Source organism: Dama dama, chromosome 8 (assembly GCF_033118175.1).
Source record: "Dama dama isolate Ldn47 chromosome 8, ASM3311817v1, whole genome shotgun sequence".
Lineage (NCBI taxonomy): Eukaryota > Metazoa > Chordata > Mammalia > Artiodactyla > Cervidae > Dama > Dama dama.
The window spans coordinates 4,425,795-4,450,430 of NC_083688.1; the positions used below are offsets into that span (position 1 = coordinate 4,425,795).

General features: G+C 38.4%; 1 protein-coding gene across 13 annotated transcripts in view; it reads right to left on the reverse strand.

Annotated features, from left to right (window-relative positions):
* EIF4G3 (eukaryotic translation initiation factor 4 gamma 3) overlaps positions 1-24,636 on the reverse strand; it is a 220,991-nt gene that overhangs the window by 139,570 nt on the left and 56,785 nt on the right. For 6 of the 13 annotated variants that reach the window (XM_061148098.1, XM_061148092.1, XM_061148097.1 and 3 more), the window contains exons 3-6: positions 23,825-23,938; positions 20,358-20,390; positions 8,509-8,688; positions 7,636-7,750 (exon numbers count right to left, since the gene is read on the reverse strand). In XM_061148098.1, the coding sequence (XP_061004081.1) occupies positions 7,636-7,750; positions 8,509-8,688; positions 20,358-20,390; positions 23,825-23,938 (442 nt within the window). The remainder of the gene's footprint in view (positions 1-7,635; positions 7,751-8,508; positions 8,689-20,357; positions 20,391-23,824; positions 23,939-24,636) is intronic. The other 7 variants (XM_061148102.1, XM_061148101.1, XM_061148103.1 and 4 more) reach the window with 3 other exon arrangements.

The window sequence follows — 24,636 nt, forward strand, 5'->3', positions numbered from 1 at the left end:
AGGTTCCACCTTTCTAACTACAGTTTCTACCATTCTCAAACCCCAACCTTTGCTCCAGGGACAAGCTACTCCTATCCCTTGAGTACATCAATCTCCTCAACATTGTGGCTCAGAGCGGGTAAAGCATCTGACTGTAATGCAGGAAGGAGACCTGGGCTTGATCACTAGGTCGGGAAGATTCCCTGGAGAAGGAAACGGCAACCCACTCCAATATTCTTGCCTGGAAAATCCCGTGGATGGAGAAGTCTGGTAGGCTATAGTCTATGGGATCGCAAAGAGTCGGACACAACTGAGCGACTTCACTTTCACGAGTACACTGGCCTTCTGCCTGAAATTAACTTCTTCCAACCACCCACCTCAATGAATCCTTTTTAGCTTTCAAAACTTTGATTATTATTACAATTACTACTAAACCAGAGGACTTATCGTAGAGGTGGTAAGAAGGGGTCAGATACTGGATATTTTTGAAGACAGAGCCTACAGACTTGCTAATGGATGGGATGTGAGTATGAGAGAAAGAACTGTCAAGGAAAATCCTCAAGGTCTTTTGTTTGAACAAATGGAAGAATGAGGTTCTATTTATTGTGTGATTTATTTACTGGGATGAGGAAAAGTAAGACTTTAGGGCAGAAAAACCAAGAGTTCAATTCTGGACATGGAAAGTTTTTAGATTCTTATCAGACTTTCAAACCAAGATATCAAATATACAAAAAGAGGCTCAAGTCTGGATGGAGCCAGAGAATAGGTATCCATTTTGGAAGGCAGCTATGCTCACCACTATACCACCAACGCCTGCTTTAGTTATCCATTTTGGAATTAGACTATATGGACAATATTTAAACCATGACACTGGGTAACCCAGGAAATGAGTACAAACAGAAAAGAAGCCCAAGGACTAAACTTTGAAGCACTCTATGTTATTTATTTTTTAAAGCAGTGCCTTTTTCTTTTTGTGGCTGTGTTACATGCCTTGTGGGATCTTAGTTCCCTGATCAGGGATTGAACCTGGGCCCATGGCAGTGAAAGTACAGAGTCCTCACCACTGAACCACCACGTAATTACCAAGTCACTTTATGTTGATTAGAGGCCAAAGATATAAAGAAAACCCAGCAAAGGAAATGAAACAGAAAACCAAGGCAGCGGCTGAAGTGAACAAAACCGTCTAAGAATGGGCAGAGTGCTGAACTATGTCAAATGGTACTGGGATGTCAGGTAAGGTTTAGCATAATGAAATTCACTGGTGACCTTGATGAAAGCTGTTTAGACTGGGGTGAAGTGTGCATCCTTATTAGGGGGGGTTTGGTAATGAATGAGATGAAAGAAAATGAAGACAGTATAGACAGCTGTTTTTCTTAAAAGCTTTAAAAGGAAGTAGAAAAATGGGCTATGGGTGGACAAAAATATGAAGTAAAACTAATCTTTTTTTAAGAAAAGATGGGAGTGAAACAGTATACCTGTATGCTGATGGAACTAATCCAGCAGAGGGAGAAGAAAATGACATTATTAACAGGAAAGACAGAGGAGAACTGCAGAGTTCTCAGTTTACTTAAGGGTAAACAGCCTTAAGTGAGTACATTCATGAACGATGGGTGCATAAGGGACGGCTGGCCTTTAGTGGGAGAGATGGATAGCAGACAAAGTAACAAGAAGGACAAATGTGTACTAAGGTAGTTAATACTGAAAAAATCCTTGGCACTTTAGTAAAAAGTCAAATAATGTAGCTCTATTATCACTGTCATTATCGACGACATCACCATCCCACCATTATCATAATAATCTTCAAGTGGAAAATTCTTGGAGGCACTATGATTTTCAGTATCAGAATTCTGCAAGTATCAATCCAGTTTTGAGAATCAGATTTGGAAAAGAACTAAACAGGGCTGATCTAAATAGCACGACTAGGATTTGAACAGGTTGTGTGTATGGATGTGTTAGTTGCTCAGTCATGCCCGACTCTGCAACCCCATGGACTGCAACCCATCAGGCTCCTCTGTCCATGGAATTCTCAAGGCAAGAAGACTGGAGTGGGTTGCCATTTCCTTCTCCAGGAGATCTTCCCAACCCAGGGACTGAACCCGGGTCTCCTGTATTGTAGGCAGATTCTTGACAGTCTTGAGCCACCAGGGATGCCCTCTGAATAGGTTAAAAGACAAAAAACACTTTAGCCATCCTCTAGTACTGAGCAAAGAACTATCAAAGTAGAACTCGAATAAGCAATTCTACGCTACCACATTATGTCACTAGCTCCCAAACTCAGAAAACACCACCCTAAAATTGGTGTCAAATGCTGCTACCCAAGCAATACAATTTGCTCACCTTGCCACATTTTTTAATCTAAGTGAAATAAGATCTAAAAGGTGAAAGAGCCCTTAAAAAAATCAGATTCTTCTAATGAAATATTTTTGAGTCAACACGACTGGGGCAGAGGCTGATGTACAATATATGTATAATAAATACCAGCTGAATAAACCTGAGAGAATAGGATAGTCTCAATATGGTGGTGGTTAAACACTGATTTAGTAAACAGTTAATCAACTGTAGACCCCAGCAGAGCAGGCCTTCTGCCCTATCAGACAATAGTTTTCTTTTATAACCTAATCCAACTTCTTACACAGTCATTTAAAAAACATTTATCTATTCTATTAAAAATGTAAATCACTTTTGCATGCACATATCAGGCAAATTACTTAATGTTTCTGGACCTCTTATTCATGGAAGGAGATAATTTGTCTGGATCAGCAGGCCCAAATCCAGCTTAATACCGTTTATTTTGTAAATAAAGTATTATGGAAAGATTACAGACAACACTTTACTCTCTCTGACTGGTTTCCCACTACTCTGGAAGAGTTGAATGGTTGCAACAGATCTGCAAAGCCTAACCTATTTACTATAGACAGCCCTTTAGAGAAAAAGCTTGCTGACTCTTATTCTATCAGTGGTTCTCCAAACTCCGGTCTATACAAAAGTTATACAATAATAACCACAAAATACACACACATATAATTATAGGCTTGCCAACCTGGACACAATTGGAAAGGACTGTTCCTGTCTTAAAATTATTTCAGTCCTATTCCTTTGTTATTAAAGCAGGCTTCCTATATGAAATGATACAATAAACAGCACTTCTATTTAAAAGGCTTTTTGGCAAAATTTTAAATGTAATAGTCATGTATGTTTCTTCCTTTATTTTACTTTCTATTTATTTCACTTGCCCAGGATACTGAAAGGGCTGGGGAAAAAAATCAGACTTGTTCTCATTGGCAAAACCCCAAGCATAAAGTGAAAGTGAAGTCGCTCAGTCGTATCCGACTCTTTGCGACCCCATGGACTGTAGCCCACCAGGCTCCTCCGTCTATGGGATTTTCCAGGCAAGAATACTGGAGGGGGTTGCCATTTCCTTCTCCTGGAGATCTTCCCGACCCAGGGATTGAACCCAGGTCTCCTGCATTGTAGGCAGATGCTTTACCGTCTGAGCCGCCAGGGAAGTAAACACCACACAAATAAACTCTGAAAGGCAGGGGGAATAATACCTCAACATCTACATTCCAGAAAATACCTAGCCCAAAGGTCTTACATATTGCAGGTCTTCCAAACCCTTTCAAAAATCTTCAATTGTCCATAGAAACAAAGAAAATATAGTGGTTAAATACACAGGTTAGCACATAAAATCAATGCATCCCGTACTGTACCCATCATAATAATAATGTGGTATATAACCGCATCACTGAACACAGCATTGCTGCCTTGCAAAAGCACAATCAAACTGAATTTGATGCCAAAGGTTACCCAACTACACACACCATGCGGAACAATGACTCCCTCAGCTCTTAAGAACTGAACCAGGTGCCCATGACCCCACAGAGACTCAGGAAAAGAGTAGAAAGATGACAGAAGGAAAAGGAAATAACATGACAGAGTGAGAAGGAAGGAGAGCATACCAGTTTAAAGAGAGAATGGGGCCATCTACCACTGCAAATTCTCAACCCTTTTTTTCTTTCTCAACATCACTCCCACCATTAACCACATCCTTTTGCTCCCGAAAGTGTATTTTTTCACTTTGGGCAATCACCAGCTAGGGTTGGCCTGGAAATAATTTGTCTCCATGAGGTATTTTTCTGACATAACAGTTATCAGAGTATTTAAAAAACACTGACAAGAGAAAAATTGAAAAGTGACACTGAGCAAATACTACTCATTAGTTATTTTTCCCTCAACACTGTAGAAACACTGCAAAAATTATACAAAACTCTACGATCTTAGTTACTGAAATTCAATGTAGCTAATATTTTTGAGAATCACTATTCAAGGTTTAAACCAAACAGGGAGTAAACTGTTAGTATGATGGAGTGAACGCCAACGTTATGGATGAAGAACTAAGAACTCTGGGGTGCGTCCACCCCAGAGTGGGCATGGTCCACTCAACTCACAAACTCCAGCAGAAGGGCAAGAGTGAACAAGTCTGAGATTCATTCCTAGCCAGTTCAGATAAAAGAAGGTCCTCTGCACTAGAAGAGAGGACTCTTGGCTTTGGAACACAGAACTAGGATCCTGTCCCTACACCCACATTTACCCAATGAAAAAGGGAGGCACCAGAATCAGAGACAAATTAAGAAACAAGAGTGGAAAGATGAGAGAAGGGGAGATTCTAAAAAGAGGAAATAGAAGGGAATGCTTATGGCTTCAAGACCATAAGACCATGACAGCAGACATAAAGCGGTATAGCAGAAAGACCAATAATTGATGGGAACCATTAGGTTACAACTTTTGGTTCTGATAAAAGCATATTAACTACTGACAGGTTTTAAAATGAAAACGTCTGCCCAAGTGACAAAAAAAGAACCTAAAGTTCTATCAGAGAGAAGATTAATTATGATTTATTCTTAAAACAGAATAAATGTAGCTTGAAACTCTAAAGGTGATGAAATGAAGAGATGTCCATGAATACACTGTGAGATGGGGGTAAAAATCAGAAAGTTTTAGAACATTAAAAATAGTCTATGTCCACTTGCACTAAAATTATTTAAAACAAATGAAAAAATACATATCAGTCTGTTAAATCATTATTTCCTTAGGGAGTAGGGAGGGAGAGAAACTGACTACTTCAACTTTTTATGTCCGATATTATTTGTATTTTTCATCATTGGTTACTTTCATAATGAAAAACTTTTAAATCGTCTTTCTAATCTTAAGGAAACTAGGGAAATAGTGTTTTAATCTAGGTGATAAACTACCTACTCAATGTCTTATTAGATCTAAGTAAGAATTTCCTGGGAAAAGAGATTATCTATCGAAAGGAACAGACATTAACAATATCTGAAATATAATTACACCTCAATATATTGCATTTTTTAAAAACTAAATATGGTTTATATATAATAGGAATAAATAAAACCAAAATGTTCTAATACTGTATATACACATCATCAAAATATTTCCCTATTGTTAAACTCATCTATATTGTTTCCATATATACTGCAGCAGTAGCACTAAGAGCAAGAAAGAGGCCTGGCACAGACTTGTAATAACGACGACATTCTGTGGATCAGAAAGTCACTTATGTGACCAGTAAATAAACAGCAGACCAGAGTTCAGTGAGAGCCTTTTCAAAATGATTCTATAAATTCAAAGATATAACTGCATTACTTTTGCAACATGAAGTTAAAGAAGAGATACTATTAATTTTAGCATGTCTACTGTGAGAGATAATCTCATCTTGAAGTTTTTCTCTTCAATAAATTCAAGATAACAGCCAATTTTACACTTCAAAATAATTTTCAGAGCAAGTACAAAGTGTACAACTACAAAGACACTAGACTTGTGTGAAACTGTCTTAAAATTTAAGTTCAAGGGGTGCACAAGTACCTCAACAGTGCTAGCAATATTCTATGTCAAAGCTGAGTAATGTACACATATAATTTTCCTTTAAAATGTATATGTGAATATGTTCATTATTGTGAAAACATCAAGTATTTCTTAGTGAAAATACCACTTAATAAAGCCGTGTTAAATAAGCACATATATCTGAGACATATAATGAAGTTATAAAGTATACCATTTTGAAACAGCAGTTTCAAAGTAATAGGGAGGTTCTCCTTTTCTAAAAGAAGTAAAGCTAGGTAAACACTTGGTTGCTTTGCCTATTTCACCTGAAAACCTAGGGGAAATCTCCTTGGGTTATTCTAATACCCATAGATTATTCTATAAAGGCTTTTAACTGAGGAACTAATCCCAGTTAGTGGGTACATATTTTTCTATGGTTAGATAACCATCTTAAAACAACAAGTTAAAATTTTAATATTTCCTTCCTTACTGTAACGGAGAAGACTGATGTTTACTGATTCTTAAAGTTTAATTTTTCTAGTAGTCACTGATTTTATCACTTAAAATTGGCTTTCTATGGAATAAAACAAGTGTAAGATGTCGTAGATGCTTACCAAATAAAATATGTAATTTTTATTACTCCTTGGTTTAGTATTGGTTCACGCACCAAGTATAAGCATGGTGCTTGCTTTTGTACATTAAAAGCACTTGTAGTTTTTCAAGGCATTTTCATTTAACTAATTCTCAAAACCTCCCCATGACAGAGATATTACCAAAATTCTGCAGAAAAGGAATCACAGGTATTCTGAGTTAAATTCAGTCATCCCATGTATATTCTCTAAATGCCTATCAGTCACTGTCCTTGAGCTACTAGGGATATAGAGGTAAACAAAACAAATAAAATTCCCTGCCTTCATGAGTATCACATTCCAGTGGGAAAACATTAGCAAATGCTTTGGTAAATAATGGTAAATGCTTAGGAAAAAAGAAATCATGAAAAGGAGATATGGTATACTTATGCATTTAGCAAAAAGACAGTAAAAATCTAGGCAATGATGAGCTGGTAGGAGACATCAGATTGAGACACGGGCTCTTTCAGGATTACTAGCTCCTTCAGACGGAGAAGGCAATGGCACCCCACTCCAGTACTCTTGCCTGGAAAATCCCATGAATGGAGGAGCCTGGTAGGCTGCAGTCCATGGGGTCGCTAAGAGTAGGACATGATTGAGCGACTTCACTTTCACTTTTCACTTTCACACAATGGAGAAGGAAATGGCAACCCACTCCAGTGTTCTTGCCTGAAGAATCCCAGGGACGGGGGAGCCTGGTGGGCTGCCGTCTATGGGGTCGCACAGAGTTGGACACGGCTGAAGTGACTTAGCAGCAGCAGCAGCTCCTTCAGAAGGTGTCATTAACTAAATACATTTCTCTAATACTCCTTCCTTAGAAGCCACTCTCTTTAAAAAAAGCTTTCAGGTCAGAACTGTTTGCAACATTTTATTTAAAAATCCTTCCCTGTGGTATAGATGGTAAAGAATGTCTGCAATGCAGGAGACCTGGGTTCAATCCCTGGGTGGGGAAGATCCCCTGGAGAAGGGAATGGCAACCCACTTCAGTATCCTGGCCTGGAGAATCCCATGGACAGGGAGTCTGGCGGGAGACAGTCCATGGGGTCGCAGAGAGTTGGACACAATTGTGCACTAACACTTTTTCACTTTCACACCATCAAATCTCACTATCTAAACTGTCCTGCCACACAACAAAATGGAATAAGCACAACAAACTAGCAGAAATTGCTCAAATTTTCACACTTACCATAAGCACTGGGGAAGTCCCCAGGTCCTGGCCCAGGATAAAAAGGACCTGGTCCTGGTGGCTGAACCGGGTACTGCTGTGGGGGCCCAACATATGGAGGGCCGCTGTGACGGTACTAGAAGAGAGGAATTACAGACACGAGTAAGTAACATGAAAGTAGCTTTTACTATGGAAAATAAAGGGGTGTGTGTGTGTGTGAGAGAGAGAGAGAGATCATTTAAAGGAGGTGAAGTCACTTTGTTAAACACACTCAAAATGCTTGCTGGCCATTAAGATGCAATGAGTAGATAAACAAGAAGGATTTACTGTATAGCACAGGGAACTAAATTCGGCACCTAATAACCTATAATGGAAAGGAACTAAAAAAATGAATATACATAGGTATAACTGAATCACTTGCTGTACATCTGAAACTAACACAGCACTGCAAATCAACTATACCTCAATTTAAATAAAGATGCAGTGAGGAGGGAGAAAAAGGTGTGCCTCAGGCACAGGCATAGCAAATGAGAGCACAGGCAGGTATCAGCTCACTGAAAAACTATTTCAGGCTGACAGCTTTCAATGACACTGAACAACCTCTCTGGAACAGCTAGTTACTGAGTCTACTTTAGAGCAACTGACTGTGGGGCAGGGGCTAGGGGAAAGATAGGATATAAAACAATTTCTCCATCATCTTAGAAAATTTCAAGAGATGAAAAAAATACCTCATGATAGTATGAAAAATGACAAATGGCTTAGACTTATATCCAACACAAAAGTTCCCGCATCACTAAAAGCCGACGCCATCAGCCATCCTCCCTGCTGCCCTTGGGGAGAATCTGAGCTAATCCCCACGCTGCCCCTGCTGGGCCCCGGCTGAGAGATGCTCACCTGCGGTATACAGTACTGCGGCCCCTGGGGCACGGGGTAGGGCATGGGCAGATGGTTAACCATCATGATGTGCTGGTTGGCCTGATACACTGCAGCGGGCGTCTGTGCACCAGGGCGGATGGAAGGACTGCTGTTCGGGATGGTGGCTCTGGGAGGCTGTATTTGAGGCCTCTGGAAAAACTGAGGAGGGGAGGAAAAAAATATTTATTTATTTTTACAAAAGGCAGTGTATAAATTTTACTATTGTGAGCTTTCTCCTTTTTTCCACTAACAAAAATCTTAATAACTTGAATTAGAAATACAATATAACATTTCACACACAATAAAAAACATTCTACATGAGGCCCAGCCACACTAATTCAAGTTTTGATCAATGTTGTCACTCATTTAAAAACAGCAGGGCAGTTTCACTTTTAAAATGAGGTCTCAACTAATTTAAAAGTTCTATACCATAAATGATTAATGTTAAAACGTGTGGTAAAATATAACAAAAGGGGTAGTTGGTATCTCTCTAAAAGTTGTTCTGCTGTATTACTTAAAAGCATTCCTGCTTTCATGAAGAGTTGATGGCTCATTATCAACTTACTAAAAGCTAAAGTAGTCCCCTAAAAAGATACCAGTCAAGTCATTTATAAAGCATTTAGAATAACAGCAACAACACAAATCTGTCTGGACATTAAAATTTTCATCTCAGTTTATTGAGGTCAAATTAAATTAACATTATCTGTGAGGGTGTCACATGCTAATTGACACAGAATAGGAAAAGCCTTCATTTCGAAAACAGTGGCAATCTCATACGGAAATGAACCCAGTTTTGCTTCTCAAATAGCTTGCGATAAAAGTAGAAAATCTAGACAGGCTTAAGAATGGTCTGGAAGGAACTTTCAAATGGCAATCAGTACTTGTGGTTATTTATGGTTCTCACTGCGGGCTTAAAAGCCTTGAAACAATATACCAATAGGAAATTCCCACTGTGAACGCATGTATTCATCAGCAAACAATCAATCTCACTCTTATACCAACAATAAGGGAATAGAGAAATAAGGAGGCCATGCAGAACCAGTAGTTTGTTACCTGTATGGGTCTGAATCCTCCCTTCAATTATGAAGCAAGAAAGCAGCAGGAAACAGAAAGAAAGCCAATGGAAAAGCTTATAGATCAGTAGGAAGGGGCAGGACATAGCATGCAGCTCAACAAAAATACCTTTCTATTCAGTAATAACAGGAGAAGAAAGAAGATTAGAAAATCAGAATGACAGTTCTCCACTTAAGAATTCAAGGGCACATGGAACTAAAGAATTGAATGACATTTAATCAAAGTAAATAAATCCGGAGGCAAAAATATTCTAACAGTATAGCCACAAGTCTTAACAGGTTGGAAGGAAATGTCTGCTCAGTGGACAAGCACAGCTGAACTACTGAGGCTTATTCCTGGCTCTCATGGGCCCCCACGATATGATTCAACATTAGTTATTTAAGCTAAGACCTACTTTTCATCTTGAGTGGAGATAAGCATTAACAGTAGGAGTGCCATTTGGTTACTTTCAAGTTTGCGAAAGTCCTAAGAAACACCTGAACTTGTCAACTTTTACCAGACTTGCTAGTAACAATGACAGAAACTTGCTCTTTTCAATTAACTAGGTATGTAAGAGGCCACCTACAGGTTTAAAAGGGAAATACAGTAGTAGTCTAAAAATGCTGTCCAGCTCCAAAGTCTCCCAAGTTGTCTTAGGATTCCAGATGTGAGTGCTGCTACTGGTCCTAATAAAGGCAAGTTTGACCTTTTGGCCCTCTCAGGTTTTATCATGTCCTACTCTTGAGTATCAAGCTACCCACAGGTGTTAGGAAGTGACTTTTCATCTTGTGTTGAATTGGAAGACCTGGGATCCAGTGCCCAAGGCTCGTCCCCATTCAGCCCTCATACCCCAGGGCAAAGAAAACCCTAAAAAGAACAAGGCACAGAAAAGCAACAGACAGGGACGCAGAGCAGGAGAGTGAAGCGAACGGGGAAAACCAGAGGGCAGCTGGTGAAGATGAGAAGGAAATTCGAGAGGCAAGGGTGATAATACAGGAGGAGCCTGGGCTGGGTTACAGAGACAATAGTCTTCAAATTATCTCTACTGACACGGTTTTGGTGACAGACACAAGAGTTTCTGTCAGTTGCAACCAGGAACACTGGACTAGTAAACTTTCCATGCTAGACTTCACTTCTCTTAATTACACAGCAGACAGAATCTATTTTTCATCAACATATGTGAACTTGAGTGTTTTCTGGAACGCAGTATACATATCAGGAGCCACAAAGCTCTTACAAGACTCAAGGAGAGCAGGGTCATTCATCTGGCTCAATTTATCGAGCACTCCTAGATGTCAGGCACACTGGATACGATTAATTCTGTACGATTCCCTTTCATGAACTCTAGAGGGCAGCCAAGACAAGGAGAGGATTAAACGGACACACGTGATGATCCACGGTGGTTATTATCAACTAATTTTGTCAAAGTACTTATTGCCTTTGAAGACACATGGTGTTAAGGGGAGGTGAGGGGGCTAGAGAGAAAAAGGAAACTATTCCATTAACTTATGCAGAACAAGAAAAATAGATATGGGTTCAGTTTTCCCATAACCACTTTTCTCAACACTATCTTCTAACTGTTCTGCTGGAATTTTTAACCATCCTGTCTAGAATAATTGAGATTACATTTTACTCAAGCAGATTTCTGAACAGGATAAGACTGTTTGCTTTAGCTGTTTTGAAAAAGAAACAAACAAATGTTTCTAATGATTCTCTTAATAACATATACCTGGAGCCAGTAAAACACTAAATTTGTGGTTACATGGACATACAATATACTTTTTTAAAATAAACTAAGACTTCAGCTTTGAAACTAAAAAATGTATTAAACGTGCACATTAAATAACAACAATAAAGATTCATATAACACTTTCAGTTACCAGGTACCACTCTCAACACTACATATATATTAAGTTAATCCTCACTACAAATCTCTAAGGCAGATACTATTATTAACATCAGTATTAGATAGATATATGAGGAAATTGAGGGGGATGGGGAGATTAGTAACATCGTTAAGGTCTCCCATGTATAATTTAAACATATTCAGATTCTGAACCTGTACTTGTAACTGTTACACACTCTACCTCTCATGAAACAGAATATCCTTTGTAATTTCAAACATGTGATATGTCAGTCAGAAGAATTCTTTTCAAAAGCTGAAGGCATGTGCCAGGACATTTATCAAACTACACTAATGGGTAGCACATCAATCATAATTGATTACTGGTAAGAAAAACACCCCATCAATCACTTCATGAAAACTCATGTATATCACTCAGGAAAACAAATTTATTCTTCCTACAAGACTCTTAATTCTCTATTTCCTTCAGAGTTACTGAAAATTGTTCATACATTTTTTTTTATCCCTGGTACATTTAACAGGCCTACACTTACTCAACTTTACTGCACTAAGATTTTCACTATGACAGGCTATTTGGAACTTGTTTCTTCCTTTAAAAAAAAAAAAAAACACGACATCTCTCGGTCTGTCTGTCTGTCTCTCTCTCTCTCTCACACACACACACACACACAGGTTGTTATCTCCAGGACTAGAAAAGGTATAATGGCTGGACAAGCAAAGAAATAAAAAGATATGGATTCTCTTCCCTCCTAACTATTGAACTGTAAATACAGCATCAGATTTAATAGTGGGCAGGCATGGCAGCAAACCATAGGTTACTGAAAAGTGTGGATGTGAACAGGCTTTCCCAAACTGCTTGCAATGCTTGCAACGCTTCTGAATACTTTTTCTTCTCCACTGAGTGCTGAAGAATCATTAAAAGAAGCAACACGTCCTGTTTTTGGAAGCACAGTACAGGCCATTTAATCTAACCATATACCTAAAGTTTGAATCTTTAAATGACATGCCTTTGGGGTTATTAGACTTTAGCAACTCAACACAGTTCCACTGTGTTGTTAAATGGGAGTTCTGACACCACAAAAGTTCTTCCTTCTACTGGCTCCAAAGTTTCTATACCACCTATCCTCTGGTCTGACATCTACCCTCCCAAAACTCACATTGAAGTCAAATCCTTCCTCTCTGTAAGTGACAACCTGACATCACTGGCAACATCACTATTTTATGTTCCAGGCCAATCACCATTCTGCATTCCTTGCCCTTCCAACTAAGATTTTTAAATTCCCTAAACTTTTTCTCCCATTGTTCAAAGTTCTCAAAGTAGAGAGCCAAATATAAATATCCAGGTCTGCCCAGAATGTGCCAGGCCCTCACTCAATAAATATCTGCTGCAGAATAAAGGAACAATATCTCTCTTTTATTCTGGCCAATTATGCTTCCATTAACGAACAAGGATCACAGCAGCTCCTTTGTCAAAACATTTTACTACCAATTAGTACTGAGTTAAAATCATCTTAAACTCTTTAGTCTTCTTTATACATAACCTGGCAATAAATCATGCTCTTCACTTCTCTGTGTACTCTTATAGCTGTGATTTTAATCTCATATAGGAATTGAGTGTTTAATTCCTTTGAAATTTTATCTGGCTAATTTCAACCCATCATCTCAGATTATATAGAATCTTCTGTATTTGAAATATGTCATGCAATGTCAAAACTACATCACCATCAGCCAACTCGGCAGGCAAGGCATTAATCCAAGTCACTGATAAAAATGCTGAAATGACATAGGCAAGGAGAGAAGGACCTTGTACAACATAAGTATCATCTCCGAGCTCGATTTCAATCCACTTAGTCTTCCGTCTTTCACTAGTATGGCCCACTAGTATGCCAGGAAAATGGCAGAGGAAGAGGACAGCCCCATTTGAGGTGATACTTTGGGTAGCTCCAAAGGGCTGCTGATGCTAAGTCACTTCAGTTGTGTCCAACTATGTGCGACTCCACAGACGTCAGCCCACAAGGCTCCCCCATCCCTGGGATTCTCCAAGCAAGAACACTGGAGTGGGTTGCCATTTCCTTCTCCAATAGCTCCAAAGGGCTAGGATACATTTAAAACAGAGGCTGAATTTATAGGGGACTCAAGACTGCTGACATTCACAGAAACACTCTAGAAGCAAAAAGGAAAATGTTACCTCTTGGAAAATCTTTCTAAAGACACAGTATTTATACCTTTACCATAGTTTCCTGGCCAACAACATCGGTCACATTGCTTTTTGAAGATGATGTCCATTTCTCTTTTTTGGGTGTGTGTGTACACGTGTGTGTGTGTGTGTGTTGGGGGGGGGGGTGTGTGTGCTGTAGAGCTTGCAGGATTTTAGTTCCTCTCTGTGTGTGTGTGTGCTGTAGAGCTTGCAGGATTTTAGTTCCTCTGTGTGTGTGTGTGTGTGTGTGTGTCTGTGTGTGTCTGTGTCTGTGTGTGTGTGTGTGTGTGTGTGTGTATATGTGCTGTAGAGCTTGCAGGATTTTAGTTCCTGTGTGTGTGGGTGTGTGTGGGTGGGTGTGTGTGTGTGTTGGGGGGGGGGGGGGGTGTGTGTGCTGTAGAGCTTGCAGGATTTTAGTTCCTTGACCAAGGACTGAATCCAGGCCCCCGCAATGAAACCAACCACTGGACCTCCAGGGAATTCCCAAGATGCTGTCAATTAGAATATAACACTTCTTATGAATTTGTTCTCTAACATCATCAAAAGACAAATACATCTCTAAAAAAAAAAACCCCAAAACTATCTAACAATCAGAAATTGAAAAACACCTATTCATTTTCAGCAACTATAAAAAACTTATTCAGTCACATTAGTTCTTCCTAGGTCTAAAACCACTGAGTATTTATTAATTTGCAAAGCAATAAAAACATATCAAAACTATGCTTCTGAAATCCCTAGTTTTTTGCATATGTGTTGATAGTTCAACCTACTGGAGGGATAAATAGTAAGATGCTCAATTAAGAATTTGTTAGGTTAATATCTTTTAAAAAAAAATAGCACACAAGGAAAAATAATAGTGTTACGATTTTCTGAGCTAGAAAAAGACAAGTGGTAAAGAGTCCACATAATGGGATATCATTCAAGTACGAATCAGATGTTCTGCTGACTTACAACAATTTATAATGAAGGTTATTCATTTAAAATTCTTTGTGTTTTCCTGCACATAGCCTATATTATCAGATAATTTAGATTTCACTAAGAATTAGGAGATTAGACCTAAGGAATTAAGCCCTATAGCTGAGCTGTTCAATAGGCAGCCACTAATCATACTTGGTTACTTAAATTAAAATTTAATTAAAAATGCAGTTCTTCAGCCACAATGCATAATTCAAGCACTCAACCGCTACACATGACCAGCAGCTGCCATAGTGAACAGCACAGACACAGAAGACGCGCTTCGTCACAGAGAGTTCTGTTAGACAGTGCTCCCTCAGAGGGTTATGTCAGATGGAGGAAAGAAGTCCCTAAGGATTCTGTCAGGAACAAGCAAGTGTTCTGTCAGATCACAATGCACAGCCTGGAAAACAGAAGCATCCTTGTAGAACACTTCACTCACAGGTAAAAATAGCTCGGTGAAAGGCAAAGGTATCTCACTGCTACAGGAACCTGACACTTATCACGGGCCTAGTATGTGTCAGGCACTGTGCCAGGCGGGTACTTTTAATTATCACAATACCCTTAGGAAATACATGCTCTTATTGTAATACTTCAGTATTACTTCATGCGTGAGCATAGTTTACCCATTTCACAGATCAAGCTGAGGTCAAAGGTTAGTTTACAGTAAAGGTTAGACTGAATCCCAGTTATGACAACTCCCAACCTATATTTTCGTCACTGTCTCTGCTGCCATCCTATAACTCCTTGTGAGGTAGGTACCAGATAAAACTGCCCATCATTGGCCTACATTAAGCTCTGAAAAATACAAGAGTTCTGGTAATAAGACTGCAGAGATGCTTAGTCAGATTTCCTATCCATTAAACTCTGATATGCCAGGTCTGGTCCTAGAGGCAAATTCAACACCTTCATTTATTTTATTTTCCAAATCTAAGAAACTGCCTAGAGCAATACAAATATTTCTGTACTAGGGACCAGGACGTCAAATTTAACATCACAACTTTGAGGACAGAAACCTTTAGAGGTCATAATGGAGAGGATGGAATACAAGCTAGCTGTTTCTTCCTTTTTTAAAAATCTTTTTGCAAAAAGAACCAAATTACAATTGGAAAACATGCATAGTTTCAATGCCTGCCACCAGGTAACAATTCCTTGATGCCAAACACTGTTAAGTTTTATGAAGCTTATTATTTATTAATGCTAAATCCAATTTCTTTGAACATTATGTGAACTAAAATCATTTATCAACATACTGCAAAATGTTTTTGCATGAACAAAATGCAAAGACTATTCAGCCATGGTATAAAACCAACACTTGATATTTCTTGTGAAATTCAAAAGTAAAATAAGAACAGGAACATCAGTAACTTTAAACCACAACTACACAATCTTCAAAGACCAGACCTACATTATACCAAGTCACTTGTTTTAGTTCTGGGTGTACGTTCTGTTCTTTCAGTTTCTAGGTACCTCAGGATTTTCAAACATTGGAATAAACATAGTTGACATATTTCTAAAGCCAAGAGTGTTTTGCATATAAAATAAGTTAGGACTACTTTTTTTTACTGTTATTCTAAGGTAAAGCTCTCTTCAGGTTATAATGTGCAAAAAGAATCAGAACATCATTACTAAGCCAAAGACTCCCTGCAAAAGCCAAAAATGAACTGTACCAGGAAGATGATGTGGCTGGCACAGCCTTACTCAGAACACGGGATCCCTGACTTAAGACTCAAACAGAGCCCTGGCTGGGCTCTTAAGATCACAGAAAGATCTGTTAAATGAAAGCAGTGCCAAGAAACAGACACATCCTACCCAGTGTCCTGGTTCTCTGAACTAAAACTGTCTACCACCCAAAATGCTGTGGTTCCATTTCAATTCTGTTAACTCCATCTCACAAAGAAGAAAAAACATACACAGGTTCCAGATTACTCAACTGGATGACAGTGTTTTCATAAGGAATTACCTTCAAATAACTCATCTAAATAACTATTCTTTTTTTCTTTGCAATGTTTTGCCAACTAAAAATTGGCACTTGCCATCTGCCTCCACAAGGATTAAATCACAGACTGCTGCAGCCACTGACCTTCAACACGCCCTGAAAGGAGTTCAGGGTGGAGATCAAGAATGAGGCCCTCTGTGCTCTGGGAAAAACTGGCAGAACAGGCCTTAGGAAGATAGTTTCAGAAGAGCAACTTACATTTCCTCACAACTAGAAAAGCACTAAAATTGTTTGTGGTGACGTCTGCTCCTCGTGACTAGCAGTAACCTTCATGAGACTAGCAACAACCTTCTCCAAAAAACCGTGTGCTTGATTGAATGTCCTCCCCCTTCACCAAAAATCACTATACACTGATCCTCCCTGCTGCCTCTTTGCAGCAGTTTCTCAGAGCTACCTGCGATGCTGTCTCCAGGACTATACTACTGATTTTGCTGCAAGTAAAAATTAACTCACAATTCTCACCTTGCTCATCTTTTTAGTGCACAGTTTATGGGAACAATTGTTACTAAACATCTATGAGAAGTTATATATGTACTACAGGACTTTAGAAACATCAAAACATCATCCAGCATCAAATTATTTTGTAAAAAAAAACATGAGATCAAAACACTGACAGGACACATGATGGGAAAGGCAGCCACTGGTGAATGACGTAATAGAGGAGAAGCGAGACGTCTATTCACTAATCCTAACTAGTCAAAACGGACTCTGACCCTTGATTCAATTCTTTCTGGCCAAAGCAAACAGCCATAGATGGGAAGAAAAAAAAAAAGATGGGGCCCTTCATTCAACTTTGAGTCTTAATCACAACAAACCAAAAATATCCCAGGACATAAATCTTTTCCCTAAAAAAATGTCTTTTCTGTATGCCAGTCAACATTTGTTTTCAACAGTACTGCTTTCATTATGCAAGCCTCTCTATGTCTTGCTTCATATCATGAGCATCTCCTTCATGAAACTCTCAGGGTTTAGGTCTGAGGAGATGTCTTAAATACAGACTTCAGCCAGTCATTCTTAAATGAGAAACAGTACCACTTCCACAGAGGATATCTGGAAACGTATGGAGGTATTTGTTTCATTTTGTTTCTTAAACTGTCACTGCAGGAATTCCACTGGCATGCATTAACCCAAAGGTTGCTAAAGGAACTGCAATATAGAGAGCAGTTTTTCGTAACTGCTTACTCCATCCAAAATGCCAATACTAATTCCATAGGAAAACAAGCCAAACTGGCCTCTCCATCCATGAATACAAGATGCAAACTCTTCCTAACAAGGTCCTCGAAGGCATCCCACAACACTGGTTCAAGCTACCTGATGCTCAGCAGTCCCACTCCAACCACTCTCTCCCCTCCCCCACTTCTCCAGAGTAGCTACTGCAGTAGCCTCAGCCAACACTGTATATTTCCTTACTTAATTCTGTGAGGCACAAGGGAAAAAATGTAATTTGTGTTTAAAAAGGAAGAATATCAGAGTAAAAGCAGCTAGCTACCTGAAGTTTTCGGATCCAAAAGCAATGCTCTGGGTTTATGCTGTATCTCAACAACCCATCTTCAAGAACCAGTGTGTGTTTCTTGCTAATGGATAAATAATAAATATACACACATATATAGTTCTACCTTTTAATGGCTAAAATATGCTGGAATTTCACAACCATCATCCTACAGATAAATAAAGGACGAATCTGACAATACATTTTCTGAGATACATTACACATGAAAAATGATTTCAGGATAGAAATTCACCTTTTCTCGGAAAGATTTCTTCAAAGTTTTGCTTGGTTGTTAAAATTTTAGAAAAAGATAAAATGCATCACAAGCCTTTAGACTCGGAAGAAAGTTTTTAAAAACTAGATTTTCCCAAAGCTGACAATATATAAAGGCTTAAACATCCCTATTTGAGGACCATTGCAACTGAACTCAAGTAACAGAAACACTTAGCCTTGTACCAAGGAGCTCAGAAACTTTTTTGCTGAGTCACTAGTTTTTTTACTCTGCTTCTTCAACAGAGATCTTTCAGCTTTCTCTCTGTCAGTAATCTCTGGCATTATCCCTGATTAAAATGTAAACCTTGACTCTAAGACTCTTGAGTAGATTTGCTATTTTGAAAAAAATGTATAATCAATCTTTTTAACCTAAGAGGTTATCTTTTTTCATTATTAGTAATCTTATCCACCAGATTCGTAGTACATGCCAAACACTCCACTAATCATGTTATTTGTATTATCTCACATATCTTCTCATTAGTCCAAAGAGGGTACTGATACCATCCCCACTTTGCAGATGAGACTGAGAGCAGTAAGCAGTAAGCAGTCTATCCAAGACCACCGAGCCATAAACCCAGGTCCAGCTGACATCGAATTCCAAGCTCTTAAAGCACTGCAACAATGCGATCTCTATCAAGCAAAAACTATCCCGAGTTTTATTTCTTTATGAAATCCAAAGAACTGCCATCCATTTCATACAACCACCTCTGAGTTCTCCTGCAAAATATCTTTTTTAACACCTCAGAATTTGTTTGGTTTTTACATCATTTAGAGTGGAAAACCGTATTTTGAGAGTAGAGCCTTTTATTAAATCACTGCTAGACAATTAAAGGTTTCAATTAAGCAACATCCAATATGATACCATAGATAGACACTGGTAATATATCTCTCATTTTATCAAACCATACTAAGTTGCATGACAATATTAAAAATAGCTAACACTTACTGGCTGCTTATTTTATGTCAGATGACTTACATATATTATCTCTAATGTAAAGGGTATTTATCCCCACTTTACACACAGGGAAACTGAGGCTAAGAAAAAGAACTACTTAACTCAGTTTGTTACACAGTAGAGCTGGTAGTATAAAGCCAGATCTGTCAGATTCAGAATTTAGAAGATCCTAGGCTCTTTCTACCATAGAATGAGAAAATGTTTCAGAATACTTGAGAGAAAAACACTGCAACTCTTTTTCTACTAGTTTGTGTAGTAGGAATATACTAGAGGGAGTGGTTTGAGAGCACTCCCTCTAGTATATTCCTACTAAATAAACTAGTGTCTGCATACACATTTTTGAAATTTTAATTTACATAATAACTTCATTTAAAAGAATAGGCTAAAAATATTAAAATTAAATAAGGTATCAATTTTCTATATACGCTAAAAATAAAGATAACTATGCAGCAAATGAATGTATATTATTGTTAATCCATTTATTAGGTCTATGTTAGTAACTGAGATTAAGTGGTTTTAGAAATACTAATACTATTATATACACATCAATACAAGTTACATCAGAAAGTTAGTTAACAGAAAACTCTTAGAATGTTGCCTATTCCATTCAGTTAAATTTAAACTTACTGCAGATATCCACAAAATCTCTAAGAGCTTAAGAAACTCTTTATTTTTATTTTTTTTTTAAGAAACTCTTTATTTTTAAACTGTGTTGTAAAAAGAAGAAAATGGGTCTGCTAATAACAAAATGCTGTGAAATCAGTGAAGAATAAGGAGAACTGTATTAAATGAGACCAAAACTACTCTTTTTTGGGGGTGGGGGCCGTGCCACAAGGTATGTAGGGTCTTAGTCCTCCGGTCGGGGATGCAACCTGTATCCTCTGCATGGGAAGCGCAGAGGCTCAGCCAACCAGGGAAGTCCTAAAGCTACTCTTGAAGAGCAGCTGAGTGGGTCCATGGAATGGCAGCATTCTAAGAGTCAGAAACTACCAACGCCCCCACCTGTTAGTCCAGGGTAATAGTGAAGGGCCAAGGGTACAGTACCTGATGATGGGCAGGTCGAGGCCCCGCTGCAAACTGAGGAAAGGAGGGAGAACAAACACAAAAGGAGAGGCACAGAGAGTCAGAAACGCCACAACAAAACCAAAATTCCACACAGTATGCCGAAAGAAATAAAACCCACAGGAAGGAAAAAACACAAACAGTCAACGCTTTGCTGCAGGACAGTGACAGACAGGTACTGAGAAGATTCAACAGGCTAACACCTCGATCAGAAATAGTTTGCCATTCATCAGCTGGGAGAGAAACAGCTGAGCTGTTACGCACGTAAGAGTGCTTCTCTGATAGGAATTTTTTTAAACCCCAAAATAAAACAAAAGAAAGTTTGAAACACTAAGTGGTTATATTAAGACAAACATATGAAAAGCCAACTATGCTTATGCTACTGATAATACTGGACGGAATAAGAAATGCTTTCCCATTACAAGAAATAGCCAGGAGGTAATTATAATGTCCAGCAGAAAATAAAGAATCTAATAGGACAGATTTCAAATTTACTTGTTAAACAGGGTATCTCACATATGAAATGGAAATTTCACTATCTTCGTTTCTTGGAGTTAAAGATTAAAATTTATCACATATATTATAAATATATAAATATATATTTATAATATATAAGGAAATATATAAATAATTATATATATTTAAATTCGATGGAACTAGTAAAATTTAATACCAGGCATACCAAAGCAGAGGTAAAGAACACCATCCTTTAACACAACTAGTCAAAATGGTACTCTTATAAGCTCAAGAAGAAAAAAAAGAGTAAAAGAAGTCAAATCTCTCAATTACGATGTAGACACAACAGCACAAGACTGCATACTTGTACCTACTGCTATCTGATATTGAGAACAAAAACAAAAGAAAACGTAACTTCTTAGGTAAACCACAGAGCATTTGAAAGAGGATAAAACATATTCCAACTCTTACTTTCCCTAACTTAGAATGGAAGAAAAAGCTTTTTCACCCATAAAACTTTAAATACAAAGTCTCTAGGATCAAATAATTCATCAGAGCAAAATCAGACTTTCGATGTGATTTTACTAAAAAGAAAAGAGAAAATATTCAGGCATGTAGAGTCACCTACTGGCTACCTACAAGTTAACTACTGAAATGTTAACCACTCAATTTAACAGTTAAAAGAAAATATTTAGTAAGCCATTTTCAATGCAAACCACACAAGGGTTTTATTTAAAACATTTAAGGAGCTAAAATATGTATCTTCTTTCAGTTGTTTAATTTCCTATAGAGCCTTCCTTCCGTTAGTGCGTTACTACAGGTGAAGAAGACTGAAGAAGAACTAAGAAACAAGTCCCTGTACTCAGAATTTAAGTTACCAGAATTATTTCCTCAACTGTCACTACTGAATATAAAAAGTTTTCAAGAAATTGCAGTAGGTCACATGCCACAATGTAGGAGATGACTGAAGACAGCTCTAATCAAGAATTTACCTTAGAAGCTAAAATGTTCCTTATGGCTCAAGTAATGAAAACTGTTTTAACACATTTTGAAATTATTCAGGATAAGTTAACGAGTTCTCCATGACGTATAGGATCAGGGCATGTTAGCCAGCCATTATACTTGCTAAAAACCAATGTAAAGTAGTTTTTCAGAATGATGATAATAGCAGCCAGATTTCTTGCACAACATTTTCTCTTCAAAGAAACTGAAGTCTTATATTTTCAATTTTCCAACTATGAAAAGAAAACAGATCATACATCTAACTATGGACATCAAGTTTCAAGAATAGGTACTATTACCCACGTGGTATTCACATAGGGCGTGGGAGTGTGATATTTCTTCAAGACACTTTTGAAGGAAATGGGAGAGAAGGGCCATGTTAAAAAATTAACCTTAGTACAGAAGTACCTGTCTTATCACTGTTCCACAGAAAGGCCCCATTTTTAAGGCTCTACAATAAAAATTGAAACTTTATATATTTGGACTATTCCAGTCAAAAGAGAACTTCCTATGAGCAAGAGGAGTACCTTATAAAATTACACAAATATTAAAAAAATAAAAGTTAGTGGGAAAGTACCCTAGTCTATTTTGCACTAGTCACCATTGGCTATTGAGTTTTTCATTTGTAATGACAATAGTCTTAATCCTACGGGTAACTGTAAGCAACAGAACAAACTGTAATTGCTGCTGGCTTATATTAAAAATAAAAACTTTTGTTTCTTTTTTCTAGGAGGGGTTTTTAAGATGGTAAGGACTGTAGATACTAAGGAAAGCAGCCTTCTGTGAACTCAGATCCAATGTTAACGCCACCCACGCTCCCACCCACCCACCCATCCCTCTTCTGTGCACAGCTGGCAACTGGGCATGACCAGTATTTATGATGCACCTTTGGCACTTAGCGCCACAGAATATAAAAACAACCGGTGGTTACAGGTTACTGCAAAAGCTAAACTGCGCCCCCCCATTGAGCATTCAATGATTTCACTATTTTGGAGGCTATTAAACAATAAATTACAGTTTAAATAGTTCCAATACAACCAGAAAATGGAACAGAGAGGTAGTTTTTCAATTTTTTTTTTTAAACAAAACTGTCAACAATATACAAGTATCAAGCAGAAATACAGGCACAAAGATCACCTCAAGGAGGGACGGGGGCCACTTGAAGCCAGTTGGATTGCAAAGGCAGCTGTCCAGGGAAGAACAGAAAAGCCTAAACTGTGCAATTGCCAATGGCCCATTAATGCAGAAATAGAATGGAGTAAGCTTTAGCTGCTCTACAAAGCCATGGGAAGAGTCCCTTCCTGAGTGCAACAGCTTACCTCTCCTCACCAGTTGGGGTAGCTGTGAGATGGATGAGACTGGACTATGGCAACTTGGGATGTGAGAAGAAAATGCAATTCTGCCAAATTCCAAACCCAACTTCACCCTCCCAGCACCAACACAAATGAAATAAAGAAAACTGGACCCAAAACAACAAGCAAGAGTAGTGCAGGGTCTGCTAGTCTTGCACTTGTTTTGGGGTATGTAATGGAATGTTATGTGTGTGGTTTTTAGTAATGGGGGGTGGTAATGGTCACTAGCAGAGCAGATGGCAAAAACTGCATAGAGGATAGTATCTGAAGATAGTTTATGACCACAGAAAAATGGCTGACAACTATAGACAGTTTTCCCTTTGATAACCAATTATAAAATGAAAGAGGGAAAAAGAAGCCTTTTAAAAAGAAATTTATCTCTTAAAATCAAATTCATCTCAAAGGGATATCCCTCTAAACCCCAAATTACTCCTGTCTAATTCCCAATAGAGAAGACCCACCCAATTTGTTATTCTTTTCCCCATAATGCCTGGCAAAAACTGCAATGCCAGGTTAGACTTTCAGAGAGGATGCAATCAATCCATTTGTGTTCATCAGCCAATAAATGGATGTGGTCAAAAATAATGAGTGCCAGAGGCACCACTGCCTGCAAGAAGTACAGTTTGTTATATTGCTTACAATGCAGTATTTTATCCAGCCTCTTCCAGCCAAGGACCTGTAAACGGGAGTCTGTTCCAAAACCTTCCTCCTCTTCCAGTTGTCTGTGCAATGTATTGGCACTGTTCTGCTGGGCTGTCAAAAAAACTGGTTTAGAGATGCAGCTCTTCAGTCAGGTTTTGCGCCAGTTCTAACCATGTAAATTCTTTGCTTTCCCAATAATTATACAAGGCGTAGAGGGGTTAAAAGGGCCATAGAATTCTTTGCAATAACAGCTTACCATAATGTTCCACGTTTAGTGATTAGAACTGGTGCCTATCTAAAGTAATCTGGCGAGATCTCAAGGCCCAGTCCAAGTGGTCAAGTGTCCACATTCCCAAACCACTCTCAGAACAAAACTTGCATCAGACATCTTGTTGACCATTGCAGCAAAAAAGTAAACAAACAAACAAAAAAAACCAGACAAGCAAACAAGCAACTAGGACCAAAGTCCCACCTCTTTAGAATGGTTCCTCCACCCCCGGGGGAGAACCAGGATCTAAGAAAAGGGATTGAAGAAGAGGGCAACAGGGAAAGGAAGGTGGGAAGAGGACAAGAGAGAGATTACATCTCGGAGAAGCCCATGACCTTACAGTTCTCTGAGGAATTCTGTCCTCAACTTCAATATTCCTAAATTCATGCATAAAATCAAATGAATAGAAGCTAATGCAATGAAATATTCCTAGACTACAGGCAAAAAAGCAAAGGTGGAGAACCAAAAGAAGATCCCTGTACTCTGAGAAAAACACAGAGTGGAGACAGAAGTAGGGGCGTGAGAGACAATGAGATGTTAC